General features: G+C 37.8%; 2 protein-coding genes across 2 annotated transcripts in view; both read right to left on the bottom strand.

Annotated features, from left to right (window-relative positions):
- Positions 1-48: 48 nt before the first annotated feature.
- Positions 49-6,288, bottom strand: ovch1 (ovochymase 1). Its single transcript, XM_056245395.1, has 14 exons — positions 6,200-6,288; positions 4,915-5,024; positions 4,752-4,820; positions 3,399-3,585; positions 3,238-3,313; positions 2,947-3,136; positions 2,724-2,863; positions 1,918-2,071; positions 1,799-1,837; positions 1,485-1,704; positions 1,259-1,413; positions 1,067-1,171; positions 333-469; positions 49-243 (listed from the first exon to the last, which is right to left on the bottom strand). Exons 1-14 carry the CDS (start codon positions 6,286-6,288, stop codon positions 82-84), a joined length of 1,833 nt encoding a protein of 610 aa, XP_056101370.1. The 3' UTR covers positions 49-81.
- A 301-nt stretch (positions 6,289-6,589) lies between these two features.
- The window catches only part of tmtc1 (transmembrane O-mannosyltransferase targeting cadherins 1), a 42,463-nt gene continuing 33,401 nt past the window's right edge, over positions 6,590-15,651 (bottom strand). The window contains exons 12-20 of the mRNA XM_056245173.1: positions 15,353-15,496; positions 15,157-15,265; positions 14,942-15,044; positions 14,607-14,742; positions 14,358-14,502; positions 13,924-14,061; positions 11,149-11,271; positions 9,259-9,336; positions 6,590-7,130 (exon numbers count right to left, since the gene is read on the bottom strand). Coding sequence (XP_056101148.1) covers positions 7,008-7,130; positions 9,259-9,336; positions 11,149-11,271; positions 13,924-14,061; positions 14,358-14,502; positions 14,607-14,742; positions 14,942-15,044; positions 15,157-15,265; positions 15,353-15,496 — 1,099 coding nt within the window. The 3' untranslated portion in view covers positions 6,590-7,007. The remainder of the gene's footprint in view (positions 7,131-9,258; positions 9,337-11,148; positions 11,272-13,923; positions 14,062-14,357; positions 14,503-14,606; positions 14,743-14,941; positions 15,045-15,156; positions 15,266-15,352; positions 15,497-15,651) is intronic.

Genomic DNA, 15,651 nt, shown 5'->3' with positions numbered 1-15,651 from the left:
AATGATCATAAAAGAAAATATTACTTTGCCAAAAAACGAACAAGACGATAAGCCACACAAGGAGATGCTTTATTAAAGGTATTAGGCATTTTTTATAAAATTTTGTATCCATGAGTGATGGGCAGACACTCGAGTGAACACAGCTGGTTTCTGAGGTTCACATTTCTTGCCGCCCCCTGCTGTTAGTCCTACAAGGTAATAGACGCCATTTTTTGCACACATAAGGGGTGCGCCCGAGTCCCCCTATAAGAGAAAGAATTTAGGTGACCCAGACATGTGCATGCGAATCATAGGAGTTTCAACATCTGTATTGAAGAATCATAAGACTGTACCAAGCAGGAGGTAGAAGCGGCTGCATCTGTACACAGGAGGAATTTCATGCTGAAACTGTCACCCCAGCCGGTCTTGCAGGCTTTCTCAGAAAGAGGCTTAACCCTGGCCATATGCATGATATCAGCATGCAGATCCACTATTATGAGAAGAGAAAACGTCACTGCTCCCCAGAAATGTGGTTGAGGAAGCAGATACAAAGTAGCAATGGAAAAAATGTAAAAAATGTTGGACAGAAAATTGTGGTGTTTCCTTTTATATTCCTTGATAAAATATACCATTTTCTGATGTTAAGTCAACATGAACTCAAGACTCATCTAATTTACTTAAAACATTGTGCATGATGCAACAATGCATGTTACTCCAATAAATCAAATAAAGAGCAGAAACAAAAAACATCCATACATGCAACCAAGGCTCCAGCATTCCTCTGGCTCTACACAGGACAAGCAGTTTAGAGAATGGAGAGATGGAAACTAAAATAAGATAAAGTAGTTTGGAGAATGGATGAAAAAAAAAAATGAAAAAAAAAAAAAAAATTTCCTCCAACCACCTAGCTCTAGGATTCTGGTATGTAACAGGAATGGTTCACGATTCATTTAGTTATTGATGGATAAAATCAGTCGTGCTCTACATTACTTTCTTGAATAGCTCATTTCACCTGGAAATTACAAAGTAAAAGAGGTTATGAATGCATGCATCAAATCAAACCCTGTTAGTAAGCCAGTTGACTCACATGTAGATTTTCTAGTCCCCCAACCAGTTGTCACACAAGCCGAGCTGTCTTCATTCACCATTTCATCATCTTCATCCGTTAAGCACACAGGAAGTATCATCGACCCTGGATGGAGCACACGTTAACCTGTACACCTTCGATTGTGGAACAGGATCTCATGAAAAACACAGATGAGGTCATATGATCCTATACCTATTCGAGCCGAAACAGACAAGCGGATCATGGAGAGATCGGAGACCGGTGGGAATGTGGCGTCGTGAGCCAAACTCTGCACGCTTTCCACAGCTGCAGTCTGACCCGACATGAAGTTGAGGTCATGAGCTCCCAAGATCACAACATCTCCAGCCCTGTGGGACAAACCGTCAGAACACCACTGAGGAACAGCAGAGAAACGCAGACGATCAAACCCACGTCTTACTTGGCGAAGCAGTGGCGTGGCGCCAGCACCCAGCGCGGGTGAACGAGGACGCCGCTACAGTAATGCGTGTCGTGGTTCTGCAGGCTGACGTGCCATGGCCAGGAGTTTGGGCACGCCTCGCTTATGTTCTCCACCTTGAATGCGCCATCCTCAGTGGACACCACCTGGGCCAAGCCACTGGGCAGCTGGCAGGGACCCATCTTGGACTGACCACACAGGGCTGAAGCCATAACATGGAAATGGACATGAATGATGGGAAAAAAAACGATTGAAAAGGTACACGACTGATACTGAGAGCATGAAAAGAGTCTTACCAGTTGAATCTGCTCCAGAGTCAACAGAAACAAGTTCACCTATATAATACAAGAGGAAAATAAGCTACAGCAGTTTTAGATCAGCCACTGATATGCACTTGAAATCTGAAAGTTCATACCATGCATTGAAGAATCGATCCATTGTATGTAGTGGGACAGCATGGTGTAGACCCCTGGTCTTTGGGCTCGACCACATCCGACCCCCCAGCTGACCACCCCGGCAAGCTTGTACCTCTCGCCTGTGAAACACGACAGGGGACCGCCAGAGTCGCCCTGAACAGACATCCACACATGCGTCAAACTAAAGTTTCCACAATGAAGGATATTATTCCACAACCTAAACTAACATTGCCTTGTCATAAAAGTCAATTGGTTTGCAACAAAGAATGAGGATGATTAATCAAGTTTTTTTAATCAATATGACTTAATTTAATATTAACAATAGTATATCCTCTGTGTGATGCTCTCCTGCATGTTTGTCACACCACACGGCTTTGTATTTGGATCACATATACATATACATATATATATATATATAAATACAAATCACAAACATACACATACTCTTCTAGTAACCATAAAAAAATGCAAATGTTTACCTGACAATTATTTTAGCATTACCTGTTTTTTTTTTAATAATATACATACATTTCTACACACACATATGCATATAAAATATTAGATATTAATTTATATGATATAATTAGGATTATGCTAAATTACTTGTACGGTTTTCTTTTTAAATACTCTTATTAAAATCAATAATTTATTAAATCAATCATTTATATACATATTTTTCTAAGAATTATTTTTGTTGTTGAATAAATTAACCAATTGGGACCACGTGAAGACATCAAGAAATCTTTTTCCAAAATTCCTCTTGTGTTATGTGTCAGAGAATCAAAGCTAAATTGCAAATGTTTACCTGACATGCATCCATTCCACCAGCATCTGTCCCGGCACACATCATAAACTTATACATTTTCCCTCCATAAAAATTGCTACATGTTTGTGGATCAAAAACAGTAACATTGACCTCTTGAAGTCTGGAGGCACGAGGACCATCTATAAAGAGACGAACAGCATCTACTCACATAACCACCACTCTTACACAGGTTTAACAGCACATGGTTCATTAAAGGCCGTACTCTCTCTGATGGCGCCCCAGCCCGTGACTGTGCAGTTTACCCGAGGACCCAACTCCTCATTCAAGATGCCAACAGGTCTCACACACTCATCAAACCGCAGTGGACTCTGCAGTTTCAGCAGGGCAATATCATTCTCATTTGTCTTTTGGTTGTAGTCCTTGTGGGAGATGATTTTTTCCACCGTTACAGTCTTTAAATAAAATACACAAGAGTTCAAATAGCAAAAATCAATGATAATAAACTAAAGACCACATAAGGTAGAGAGATGAAAATTATCACACAGACACTTACTTGATGACAGGATTCATTCGCATTCTCCAAATTGTGCATTCCGACCACTGCGTTCCACATTGACGCCTTTTTATACCTGCTCACACACAGGGATTGCGGTTTAGACACACAGACTGCACTCAGTCGGACTCGGAGGGGTTATGGACCACTGATGGGCTCACCGTTTGAAGCAGTGGCTGGCGGTGATAACCCACCACAGGTCGAGGATGGCCCCCCCGCAGGCTGGCATGTCGGAGTACAGCAGGGACACTTGCCAAGGCCACGAATGTGCCCAGGCCTCCTGCCCACCTATAATTCGACTCTCCTCCTCATCCTGCTCTGGGATGAAGGCGCGTATGCCAGCCTGGTCTGAAAAACATGGTGCAAGGAATCATGTGTGTGAGCAATCCAGCAGACATTGGAGGAGCGCGTGTAAAGCAAGGCTTGGCCTTCTCTTGGCCATTGACTTGAGACTAGCGTTGAATTTTCTCCCTCAAACCGCTGCTTTGTCTGCTTATTGCTTTTTTAGACGGAAAAGAAAACTGATCAGCAGTTATGAGCAGCTTTTCTCCGTAATAAAAATATTTGCCAAACGATCCAGTTCGTATCTGTGTTTGCGCTCTGAAGAACGTAAGGTGCTCTTTGCACGCTTTCTGCCATGCCAAATCCCGCATTCAGTAGCCTATGCTTGCCATTCTGTTCAAATTAACAGCATGTAAACGTAGAAGCTTTAATAAATAGTTTATCGGGAGCGTTTATGCTGGGATGTTTAGCAACACGTAACTTGAAACTAAGGAAATCTATTTATGATTTTAAAGGGGAAGTGCATCTCCTCACCCTGGAGTTGGTTCAACCTCCGCATGCCAGAAGATTAACGATTGAAATGAAAAACTTATCAATATTATCTAACCATATTACAACCATTACGATCATTAATTTGTAATTGCTGCCTAACACGTTGTTGGGTCTGCTTTAACTGAATATATGACATTAACTATAACCACATAACGTTAGGCCTATTATAGCTGTATCCCAGCAAACAAAGAACGTTCCCCTAACGTTAGTATTTCGTTCACATTTCCAGTAAATTAACGTTCTAGGAACGTTCAGTTTCATTGGTTTATGGTTTCATTTTAACCATAGCATTCCCAGAACGCATGGAGGTTATTTTTTAAATAACATAAAAAACGTGATTTTCAGGTTATATTTTTCACCATAAAATAACGTCCCCAGAACGTTGCAGGGTGGTTATTTTTTTAGAACGTCAGAATAACATTAAAGGCAACGTTCTCCAAACCAAAAACTAACGTTCTATTTCCATTAAGAAAACGTTCCTGGCTAACCAAAAACAAACCTTAAAAAAAGAGAACGTTATAGGAACCAAAAATTGTTATGATCATTACTGATCGCAGAATACTTCCTAAATTGTAACATCGAAACACGCTTTTTATTTGAAACAATATTTATTGTGAAAGGTGTTATGCCTAATACAGATAAACTTGAATAATGAGGGAGCATTAATAACTTTGTCTTACCATAACATCCCTTGCCAAAGACGCAGTTTGTCTCAGCTGAGGCACTCGCATTGGGATTCTTTTCTGCATCTTAAAAAAAATATTACGATGATTGAAATAAATCACATAAACCACATCATTCATATCTTACAAAGCTAACAAAACATGATCAAGATCCGCTCACCAGGGTCAGCCTTAGTCCAATTAAGAGAGAGTATTAAAATAAATAAATATTTTTTACACATGTTCACAAATCTGTTATTAAAAATGACCGGAGAAACGTAATACAAAAGACTTTACAGGCAAACAACGCGAAAAGCAAATATAATCGCTGTGACACCTGTGAGGCGCAATCAGCGCTTAATTACCCGAGTGTGGAGTTCAGCTTCACCACTAGAGGGCAGCAGAGACTCAAGCGCGAACACGAGAACTACACGCATCATAGATGCTGTGCACGAGATATTCCATCCTTGTGAAAAATCTATTGTTATAAAATATAAAAAAGACCAATTACTGTCGAGAATATGTACAGAAATTCAGTAGTGAATCCAGGGTTTTAAATGTTTTATTTAATCATAATTAACGACCCTTAATAAACAATGTTTTTTTATTACAAATTTCAATTGTTTGACTAAGAAATGTATTTCATATAGAGAAGCCTACCATATGCTTTTCGTATAATTCAAGCAGACAGCATCAAAAAAATTTTTTTTTCAAATTTTATAATTAGTGTATTAGTGCTGTCAAATCTATTATTAATCATGATTAATCACATCGAACATAAATGTTTATTTATATAATGTGTGTGTAATGTATATATTATTATATTTATGTATTATATATGCTTGCATCTGTGTGTGTATATATATTCATATACACACACACATACAGTGAATATATATATATATATAAACCATAAAAACATACCTTATGGTTTTTATTTATTGTATGATATAAATATGATATATATATATATATATATTGTAACTAAGGGTTCAAATATGAAAATGCAGTTTGTCTTGTTCAAGATAATGCAGCATTCATTCATGTACAAACGTCTGTAATTAAAAATATTGTTAGGTTAATCTTGAATCATATTGCAAATTCAGTAGGAGAAAGTGTTGCTAAATCTGTTTCTATATCTGATCTGTCAGCTTTGTGTGCATTTAAATGGTTATGTTAAAACAATGGGATGTAAACACAATTACAGAATTCACTGCAGCGGTTGATTTGGGTAATTTAACACCTGGCCTGGGATTTTGATAAAAAGTGATTGCACAACACCTCCAAACACAAGAGCACATTCATAAGTATCGGATAATATTTATTAAATAATCATACATTACTTCACATTGGTTTCTGCTATGACATGTTTAGCACGGCTGCTGCACAATTCAAGAAATGTTCTTGATGACAGTTCCTATGGCAACGAAACGTAAGTGCAAAGATTACGGTGTGATCAAGAGTACTGCATGACAAACTCTGGCCAGCGAAAATATGACTCCAATCCATTTACTGTCACGGTGACCCAGTTCAAGGATACGGCGTTATGTATCATATTCGCTTATAGCTTATGAGGAGAAAAAATATGATATGTAATTCACTGCACAGGTCAAAACGCCTTTAGTCAAAGATACATTCCACAATATTGATGCATGTACAAGATAAAAGATCAAATGAAAGCACATGATGAACGACCCTGTCATTTTTTGTCCTTCATTTAAATCACTAAATCAGATCTGCCGTGTTCATGGAACACAGTAGATGTCCAGTCATATTAGAAAACTTGCAGCATTTGTCCGAAACGCTAGTTCTGAGGCTTAGCGATCATCGAAGCAGAACGGAGCCGCTGCGGTCGAGTGGAACGGCTTCACATCCCCAAAAAAACCCTCTCAGTCTCAGATGGCACCTCTGCTTCCACGTCTGATGGTGAGGAATAAAGCAAGAACACACGCTCAGTTTGTAGCACTTTAAAGTAGTCGTGGAGTGGTTTTAGAGACAGGAACAATGATGAAAACTTCTGAAATGTGTTGTTGCCGAGGTCAGCGGTATCTGTGAGCTCCAGCTCTGAATGCAGAGGCTACAAAATGTCGGTTTTTGGATTATTTAAATCCTCTGTAAACTCTGGAGGGGAAAGGAAGCAGTCATGAATCATCTCCTGAGTCCAAACTGTGTTTGCAATTTTGCATGTCTTTGTCCGCTCCCTCTCTTCACCCTTCTGTCTCTTGGTTACTTATCCTCCGTTATTTGGCCGATGGTTCAGGACTCGCTGTTCCTCTAGGCCCCGTGTAGTTTTTTCTCTAGTCTGTCCAGCTTGGCCAGATTTTCCTTCAGCAGTTTGGAGCTGGGTGAGAGGAGAAGAGCTCTTTGGTAGTACATTCGTGCTGCTGCATAGTCTCCCTAAACAACAGACAAGAGTGCTTGGATCAGTCTCACGAGGAAATATCCAGGTCATATTCACCTAATCAAAAGGATTTAAAAAATATATATATATATATATATTTTTTAAATAGTAGGGAGCGTTATGATTTTGTGCCTTTTCTTAAGCACATTTCCCCTCAAAATTATTACTTAAAAAATCTCTCATTATCATTGTAATGCAGTCATAAAAATAATTTTTTCTTAAACAATTCAGAAAATATATTTTTTATTGTTTTTTATGGTTAATGCAATGTGACTACGTTATAATATTAGCATTATTTTTATGCTTGAAAAAAAAGAAAAAGAAAATATATAAGATATAATTAACTGAAAAGAAGTCTAATTATTTTATGGAGTTTTGAATTAAGTAAATCTATTTAGAAATGTTTAATGTAAAATAAAACCAATCTTGTACAATGTTTTTTACACACACACACACACACACACACACACACACACACACACACACACACACACACACACACACACACACACACACACACACACACACACACACACACACACACACACACACACACACACACACACACACACACACACACACACTGTATATATATAACAATAAAAAATATATATTCTTACTAGAATTACCTTTCATACCACCATTTCTGACTATATGCACTGCATATATTTATCTAAAAATAATTATATATATATATATATATATATATTTAATGTTTAACTTAATTTTTTTGCATATTTAATTTGTATTATTCATTATAATAGAATATATCTATTCTATTAACTATAGTTTTTATTCATATTTATATATTTAAAGGTGACCTATAGTTCAAAATTGAATTTACCTTGGTATAGTCAAATAACAAGAGTTCAGTGCATGGACATGACATAGAGTGAATCTCAAACTGGACTGTTTTGGCGTTCTCATTTAATTCACGTTTATGAAAAACACCCCTGAAAAACGGTCGGTTCTCCACACAATACCGACTGTGACGCAATAGTCGGGATCATTAATATGTACGCCTCCAAATATTTGCATAATGCCAGCCCTCAATGCCAGGCGGAACTGCGCAGCCGAAGCTGTTTCCTCAACTTGGGCCAATATAGAGCTGGCCTCGGATCGAGCTACCAAGCAACACTTTCTGATGTGTAATTGTTCAAGTTCAGACAGGTAATCTTTCTCTCAAAATCGTTCAATACTGTTTATGCATCAGTAAGTCAAGCCAGTGACTAAAATATCAGCTTCACATCGTTTCTTTTAGTAGGATGAAAATAATTGTATTTAAATTGTGAACAAATTATATACAGAAAGCGATCAAAGAACAATCTTTCCACACAGCGCGAGTTTATCTGGACACTTGCCAAACTCGTTATGAAATCAATGACGCACGTTACTGCACAACGAAGCTCTTACTGTATTTACATCATCGTGTTTGCATTGGTGAAAGCAGAGAGAGTGCAGAAACTGCTTTGCAATGATAAGATCTTCATTCTCGCGATCAACACGTCATCTGCTCAATGCTCATCACGGCAACATTTTATGTGATGGGAATAGATCTAAATACTTTAAAAACATCTCACGATTCGTTAATCTCGATAGCTGTTATAGTAAAAACGTATAATAGCAGTAGTAAAAGTATTCGGGAGAGAGTTTCACATGTAATGCGTAGCTATTTCATATGCAAGCATGTCAGCCAATCACAGCAGTGGCCGCGGTTACACTGAATCCCACAGCAGACACGCCCCTTCAAACAGAGTGTTCAAATCAGAGGCTAAAAGCAGGCTAGGAAAAATGCCATTTATTTCTAAATTATAATTATTTTTTATCTAAAAAACATACTAACATTATAAGGGTAACCCAGGAAACATTATAAAATAATTAAAAAAAACATTCTAGGGCACCTTTAAATAATATGTCATTATTGATTCTTCACATTACAGTAATAAGTTACTGAGAATAAATGATCATAAAAATAATGTCAGAATTATTTATGGTCCTAACCAAAGGCTTAATTTTCTGAATGCAACCAATTTCTTTGTTTATGCAAAATATATTTTTCCTTTTGGTTGTTGTGTTGTTGTGTCTTGTCAGTTTTCATCAGACCTCAAGTCTCAGGCAACATACCTTGATATGCTGAATGCCGCCCATATTCATCCAGGCCTGTGATTGGTCAGGTTTGAGCTCGACAGCAAGCTTGTAGCTCTGGAAACATTAGATCAACACGTGACATATTATATATGTTATAAACATAATATGTAGCCAATGATGAATGGATTCAACAGCATTAAACCACCGGCGAGATTCAACCTTTTATAACAGTTTCGGTCTGTGTAAGAAACATGATCCATTTAAGAAAAGAAAAAAACACTGGAGGTGAATTTAACAGTCTGGCTCTACCGCAGATGTGGTGTTGAAATACCACAAAAGCCCTTTTTGTTTAAGCCTTTATAATTGAGCTTTGAACTGGATAGCAGCATTATGTGAACCTGAGACCAGCCTGTTCTCATCTGTCCCTTTGTGGTCAAAATAAATGTGGAACTACAGGCCAAATATTAGAGGGAGACCTGGAATGAGTCCGGGAACAAAGAATGAAACCATAACAGTCCTTGAGTTAGCCAGACATTCTGTCGAATAAACTTCATTTAAGTCCTTTTAAGGCAGAGAAAAAACAAGGCTAAGAAGAAAGCTTCCAGCACGAGACAAAGTCTGGACCGTTTATATTTGGAGATGAAAGGATGCGGCTGACGTTCCTGTGACAGTATCAGGGCACCGGCGAGAAACAGTGTGAAGGTGAGAGGAGAAGCAAGCAGCAGAGAACACACTCACTCCACATTTAGTCTCATGTAGACAGACTTTAGTTGGTTTCATACTGCAGCTTTTTATGACCATCCTGATTGACATGTCAAACGACCAATTATAGTCTTTCATGTTGATTGTTATTGCTATTTAAATAATACACTATTAAATTATCTCTGTTTTAACACTCTCATAATCAGAAGTCTCATAAAAACAAAATGGTGGCCAAATGGTAAAAAAAAAAAAAAATTGAATCACTGCAATATTCATGACTATATTCATCATGACAGCAATGTTCATTGCTGAATTTTATATCACCAGAAAATGCTCACAAATATATTGGTAATATTTAATATATCACTCAATTAGTATTACTCTTTAAATATATTTTAAAAAAAATTGATGCCATGAACCTGGTAAATGTTGGCAAATCTAGCATTTAGTTCTTCCTCAGAAGCGCTTGTAAATGACAAATATCTAAGATGATAAAAAACGAAATCTTGAAATTTTCTTAGACTGTGCCACACAAAAATATCTAAACGAATCTTAATTCATAAATGGAAAGCACGCTCATCATAGAAGATGAAGTATTCAAGTGACTGTCTATATGAATTGCATTTATGTATATTTATGTGCATTTATCTTTTAATGCGGTGATGAAAATTGTGTCCAAAATTCAGCATTTAATTTAACATAAGTAAATGTATCCAGTTTAAAAGGACGTTTTCATATTTTATTTCAAATTAATTATGACATATGACATTCCTTTTTACATTTTTCATTTTACATTTTATTTAAACAATAATAAATAATGCTTCATCATTTTTTCCTTTCACAACACAGTAATCAGACTTGCTTTTTCTTAACAAGCTATGGAGAATATATTGTCAGGAAAATTATTTATATTTTCATTATGAAAAAATATTATATCATCATAGAAGATGTGTATGTGTAAGTTATTTTCAGCATGAATTGCATATTTCAAAGACACAAAAAGAATGCTTCTCAGAGGACTGATAAAACCCTGTTAATCTTGACTTGGATTTTGTATAAAATCAGCCAGTCAAATAAGAGTTTTCCATTTGGGTAAAGCTCCAGCTGTTTTAATGCATCAAATGGTCTGTCTGTAGGCAAACTACAACCTAGTAAACAAGAATGTGTTGAAAGGGAATATTTGAAGAGCTGTTCTCTCGGTCTGACAGCTGCAGGTGAAGTTACCTGGAAGGCTCGATCAAGCTCGTTCATCTCTCTGAGCTGGTTACCCATGGAGAAGTGCAGCTCTGCCTTCAGCACAGGGTCTGCGGGCTCCTGCTGCAGTGCGGTCTGCAACGCATCCAACGCCTGAAACACACACACACACACAGGGGCGTAGCCATCATTTCAAAAGTGAGGGGGACAGAATGTCAAGTGTAATACCATTTTTTTCAGACTTTTGTTGACAGGTTAATTGGCTTAATATGCTATTTATTTTAAAAACAATAAAACAGAAAGAAAGAAATGCAGATGTTCAGTACTTTATATTGCACATGCAGGGTTTTTCCTGGCTTAAAACGAGGTGGAGGTGGTATAATCTTGATCATTTATTTGAATTAGATAATAACATTTTTATTTTTCGTAGACCATCATATAGCCTACTGTGTTTCCCACAGTAATTTTGTAGGTGGATCTCTGTACTTCTAGGGGGGTCCGGGGGCATGCCCCCCCGGAAGAAAATTTTGTACATTTTAAAGATAAATTCATCAATCTGGTGTACTTTGAGTCCCCCGAATCCACTGTTAAAAATAAATAATCCACCCGTCAACCGCCCAAATATGATATTCTCTGATTTAGATATCTGATCATCGCATTACAATTATTCAAATTATCAGTGTTACTGTTAAGCATGATAATATGGTTAAATATCACACTGAAGTGGCTGATTTAAAAATAACATTTACTTAAAATAAAAGTTCTTCTTTTGGCAAAATAACATTTCCTTAATAGCCTAAAGTCTGTCTTACTAAACTAAAACTTTCCAATTGAAAACCTTCAAACGTCAAGCTTTTAAAAATACTTCAAACTTTCTAGTTAGGCTTTTTCAAGAGAACTTAAAGTTTGTCTACAAACTTTTTTTTATCTAATTGTAAAGTGTTATCGAATTATGGTAAATATCATAGTCTACACATGTTACTGCCTGATTCAAGCAGATCGTGGCTGTTAATGCATGAACATACAAATTCAGCATTAACAATCACCATGTTTATTCTAATTTGAAGGGCTTTGATAACATATCTGTGAAAATAAAAGACATTATGAATAAAAAAAGATTGAAAATAGTGCACGTTTGTGCGGGTATAGTGAATATTTTCAATTTACAACAAAACTTGTTAATTATTCAACATGAGAAATAGGCAGAGTTATTCATCATTGTGCAACCCAATTCGGATACCACATGACAACTGACTTACAGTGCTTGACTTTTTCGTGAAAAAGGAGTGAAGAGTTTTTTTTGCCGTTTTGAACTCTATGAAACTGATGGATTCGGCGCGGGTGCGAGCATGGGCGTGTCGTAAGCTAATGCACGAGTGACTGATTACCATGGAAGCGTGAAAGTCACAGATAGACTATCCTTGACTCTTTGGATTTTAAATCTCGATGTAGGGCAGGCTATACACACCCGCGAAAACCTCAGCTTGTCATAGACACATTTGCCCTATGAAAAAGTGCGGGGGACGAATTTACATTTTATAAAAAGTGGGGGGGACACGTCCCCCCCGTCCCCCGCGTAATCCACGCCCATGCACACACACACACACACGCTCAATACTAGTGATGAACTTCTTCATCTGCAAGAGCGCTCTCAGGAGCGCTGAGATTTCTCTTTGAGCCGCAGAATTGCTAAACTCAAGTAATAAAGTAATGAGTAAAGGCATGTGTAATGAAAAGAAATTACACAGAAAAATGTTCTAGTCTCAGACGCCTCACTGAGATTCAATAAAATGTTCTTTTGAATTGCCGACCTCAGCGACGAAATTGGACCGAATGCAAAATTAAGCTCCTGCATGAAATGATTCACAGAGCACCAAAATTAAGGGGAAAAATCTTGTGTTCGTATAAGGAAGAGCTCCACGATTCTGGATAAAATGAAAATCACGATTCTCCCAGGATTCTGAACAGACAACTAAATAAAGTAACAGGTAAATTATTAGAGGTTATGACAAAATAGTATTTGCTGCAGTCTGTTTAAAAATGTTTAATTCATTAGGATGAATATTTAAAAAAAATAATTGGTTCACTTCATTTCATTGCATTTTCAATCTGCGTTTTTGAATGAATGATTCAATGACTCACTCATAAAGATTTCACTTGGGCTGCGTTTAAGTCAAATTTTTTATGCCATTCCCTCGCTAACTTCCCTCCGTCTCGTTCACTTGGATGTGCGTCATTGCTTACAGTGTACACTACTGAACGCCCTAAGTCCTTGATCACTTGGAATCTGCAATAGAGCTGATTTATTATTTACAGGTTTTTTCCTTATGAATTTTACACACCATTCTATAGGCCTATATGTATACTTGGGCTTTTACATTTTTTATATATGCAAATATTAATTATGAATATATTCATATATTAATATGCAATATATTAAAACACATACAAACAAAAATGATAATACAATAAACTATAACTGTGTTATAGGTAGGTGTAGGTAGCTACAAGTATTAAATGCTGTTAAATGTCAAAATAACTAGTTGTATGGGGTGTAGACACTAAAGACACTAGTTTCAATCATTTAAAGTGAATTAAGCGTGATCTGCTGTGACGTCACAATCATGGTGCATTGTGGTCTATGGAGGGTTTTGTCGAAGGTTTAATAGACACAAGTGAATCGTTGTCATTTAGGAAGAAGATCGCGTCGGTGTTTGAATCGAGATTGCGATCTTTTAATGGTTAACCGTGCAGATCTAGTACAGGGCAATAGAAGGGAGCGCACACACAGACACATACACACACCTCAGTGTGGTTGCCTTGTTTGCTGTAGATGGCAGACAACAAGCGGAAACATTCAATGCAGTTGCTGGTCTTTGAAATGATGCCCAGGGTCATTTTCTCTGCCTCTGTAGAACGACCTGCCATGGCTAAAACCTGCGCCTGTGGAGACAAAGAGATGCGAACAGACAAAACAAGTTAAAAAAAGGAAAGAGGGAATGAAAGAGCGTCCAGAAAGGAACCCGAGAGGTTGCGGCCTTTGTTTCTCTAGGCGGTGATGTGAATCACAGTGATGGCTCTGTGGAGGCTTAATTAAGCTGACGTTATACGCTCTAAAACTCTTCAAGCAAACTATTTTCAAGGACGCTGACAGTTATAACAACATCAAACCTAACTGGTCGGATTGGGAAAAAAAGCCATTGGACACTTTTTGGACTAAAAAGTCACTGTAATCTCACCAGGGCGAGCCAGATATCAGTGCTGTCGGGCTGCAGTGTGGCTGCCTCTCTGTAAACCTCCAGTGCCTCCTCGTATCTACCCGTGTTGTAGTATAAAGCCCCAAGAGGGGTCAGGATATCCACTTTACGAACCACTTGCAGGGCCCTGTGTGAGACACACACACACACACAGCGCCTGTGATTTAGTTTACAGTTGTGTAAGCTGGATACACTGTTTAGTCTATACAGTTTCATTTGATCTCATCTTACCTTTTGTACCATAGCTCCGCCTCTTTATTTTCATTGGACGAGCGAAGAAGACGGCCCAGGTTCACCATGGCAACATAGTGAGCCGGCTTGAGACGCACCGCTTCCTGGTAATGAAATGCTGCACGATCCCCATGACCTAAAAGGGACACAGACAATATGTAGGTGTAATAATATGTGGTTGATATGAAGCGTGAACCATAACACGTGTATATGTGTCATATATTTATTAATCCCTAGAGATTTGGGGCACTAACACCCTCAAGAAACAATCATCTAGCAATGCAACCATTTAAAGACACTAGTTTCAATCATTTAAAGTGAAAAAAGTTTCTTACCCGTGTCCACCAGGAACACACCGTAGTTGTTATGGAGGTCAGAACTGTCGGGACAGTTCTCAATACCCTTGGTGTAAATTTCATTTGCTTCTTTTGAATGTCCCTACACACACACACACACACACACAAAAAAGAAAGGAATTGCAAAAAAATGTCTGACAAGAACTGAAAAGAGCACTTTGTATGTGTCATTAACTGAATCGAGAGAGCAAGACCTGGTCAGCATATAGAGAGGCAAGGCTGGAGTACGCATCAGCGAAATGGGGACCGAACCGAATCGATTCCTTCAACATCCTCTCCGCCTCTTCCTCCTTCCCCTGAGACCTGGAAAACAATATCACCATCATCCTCTTCCTCATATACACAGAGACACAGAGACTGTGTTTGCGGACACAAGTGATGTGTGTTTACTTCAGAAGATTGCCCAGGTTGAAGAGAGCTCTGTTGTGCTGAGGGTTAATGTCCAGTGCTCTCCTGTAATAAACTTCAGCCTCCTCAGCCTGATGAGTCAGAGTGCCCAGATTATTCAGAGCACTGGCGTGTCGAGGGTACAGTCTACACAAACACAGAGGACGTTATTAGGATTTACATTACCAATCAAAGTGCTAATACAGTATTAAATATTACATAAAAATTTAATATTTAAAACAAATTTTACAAAACTAAAAAAAAAAAGTCTTATTCATAAAAATAAAAATCTTGTATAAATA

This window comes from Rhinichthys klamathensis, unplaced genomic scaffold, assembly GCF_029890125.1.
Source record: "Rhinichthys klamathensis goyatoka isolate OS25496 unplaced genomic scaffold, OSU_Roscu_1.1 h1tg000029l_1, whole genome shotgun sequence".
In the NCBI taxonomy this organism is placed as follows: Eukaryota; Metazoa; Chordata; class Actinopteri; order Cypriniformes; family Leuciscidae; genus Rhinichthys; species Rhinichthys klamathensis.
The sequence above is the reverse complement of the archived record's forward strand: the minus strand, read 5'-3'. Positions and strand labels throughout refer to the sequence as shown.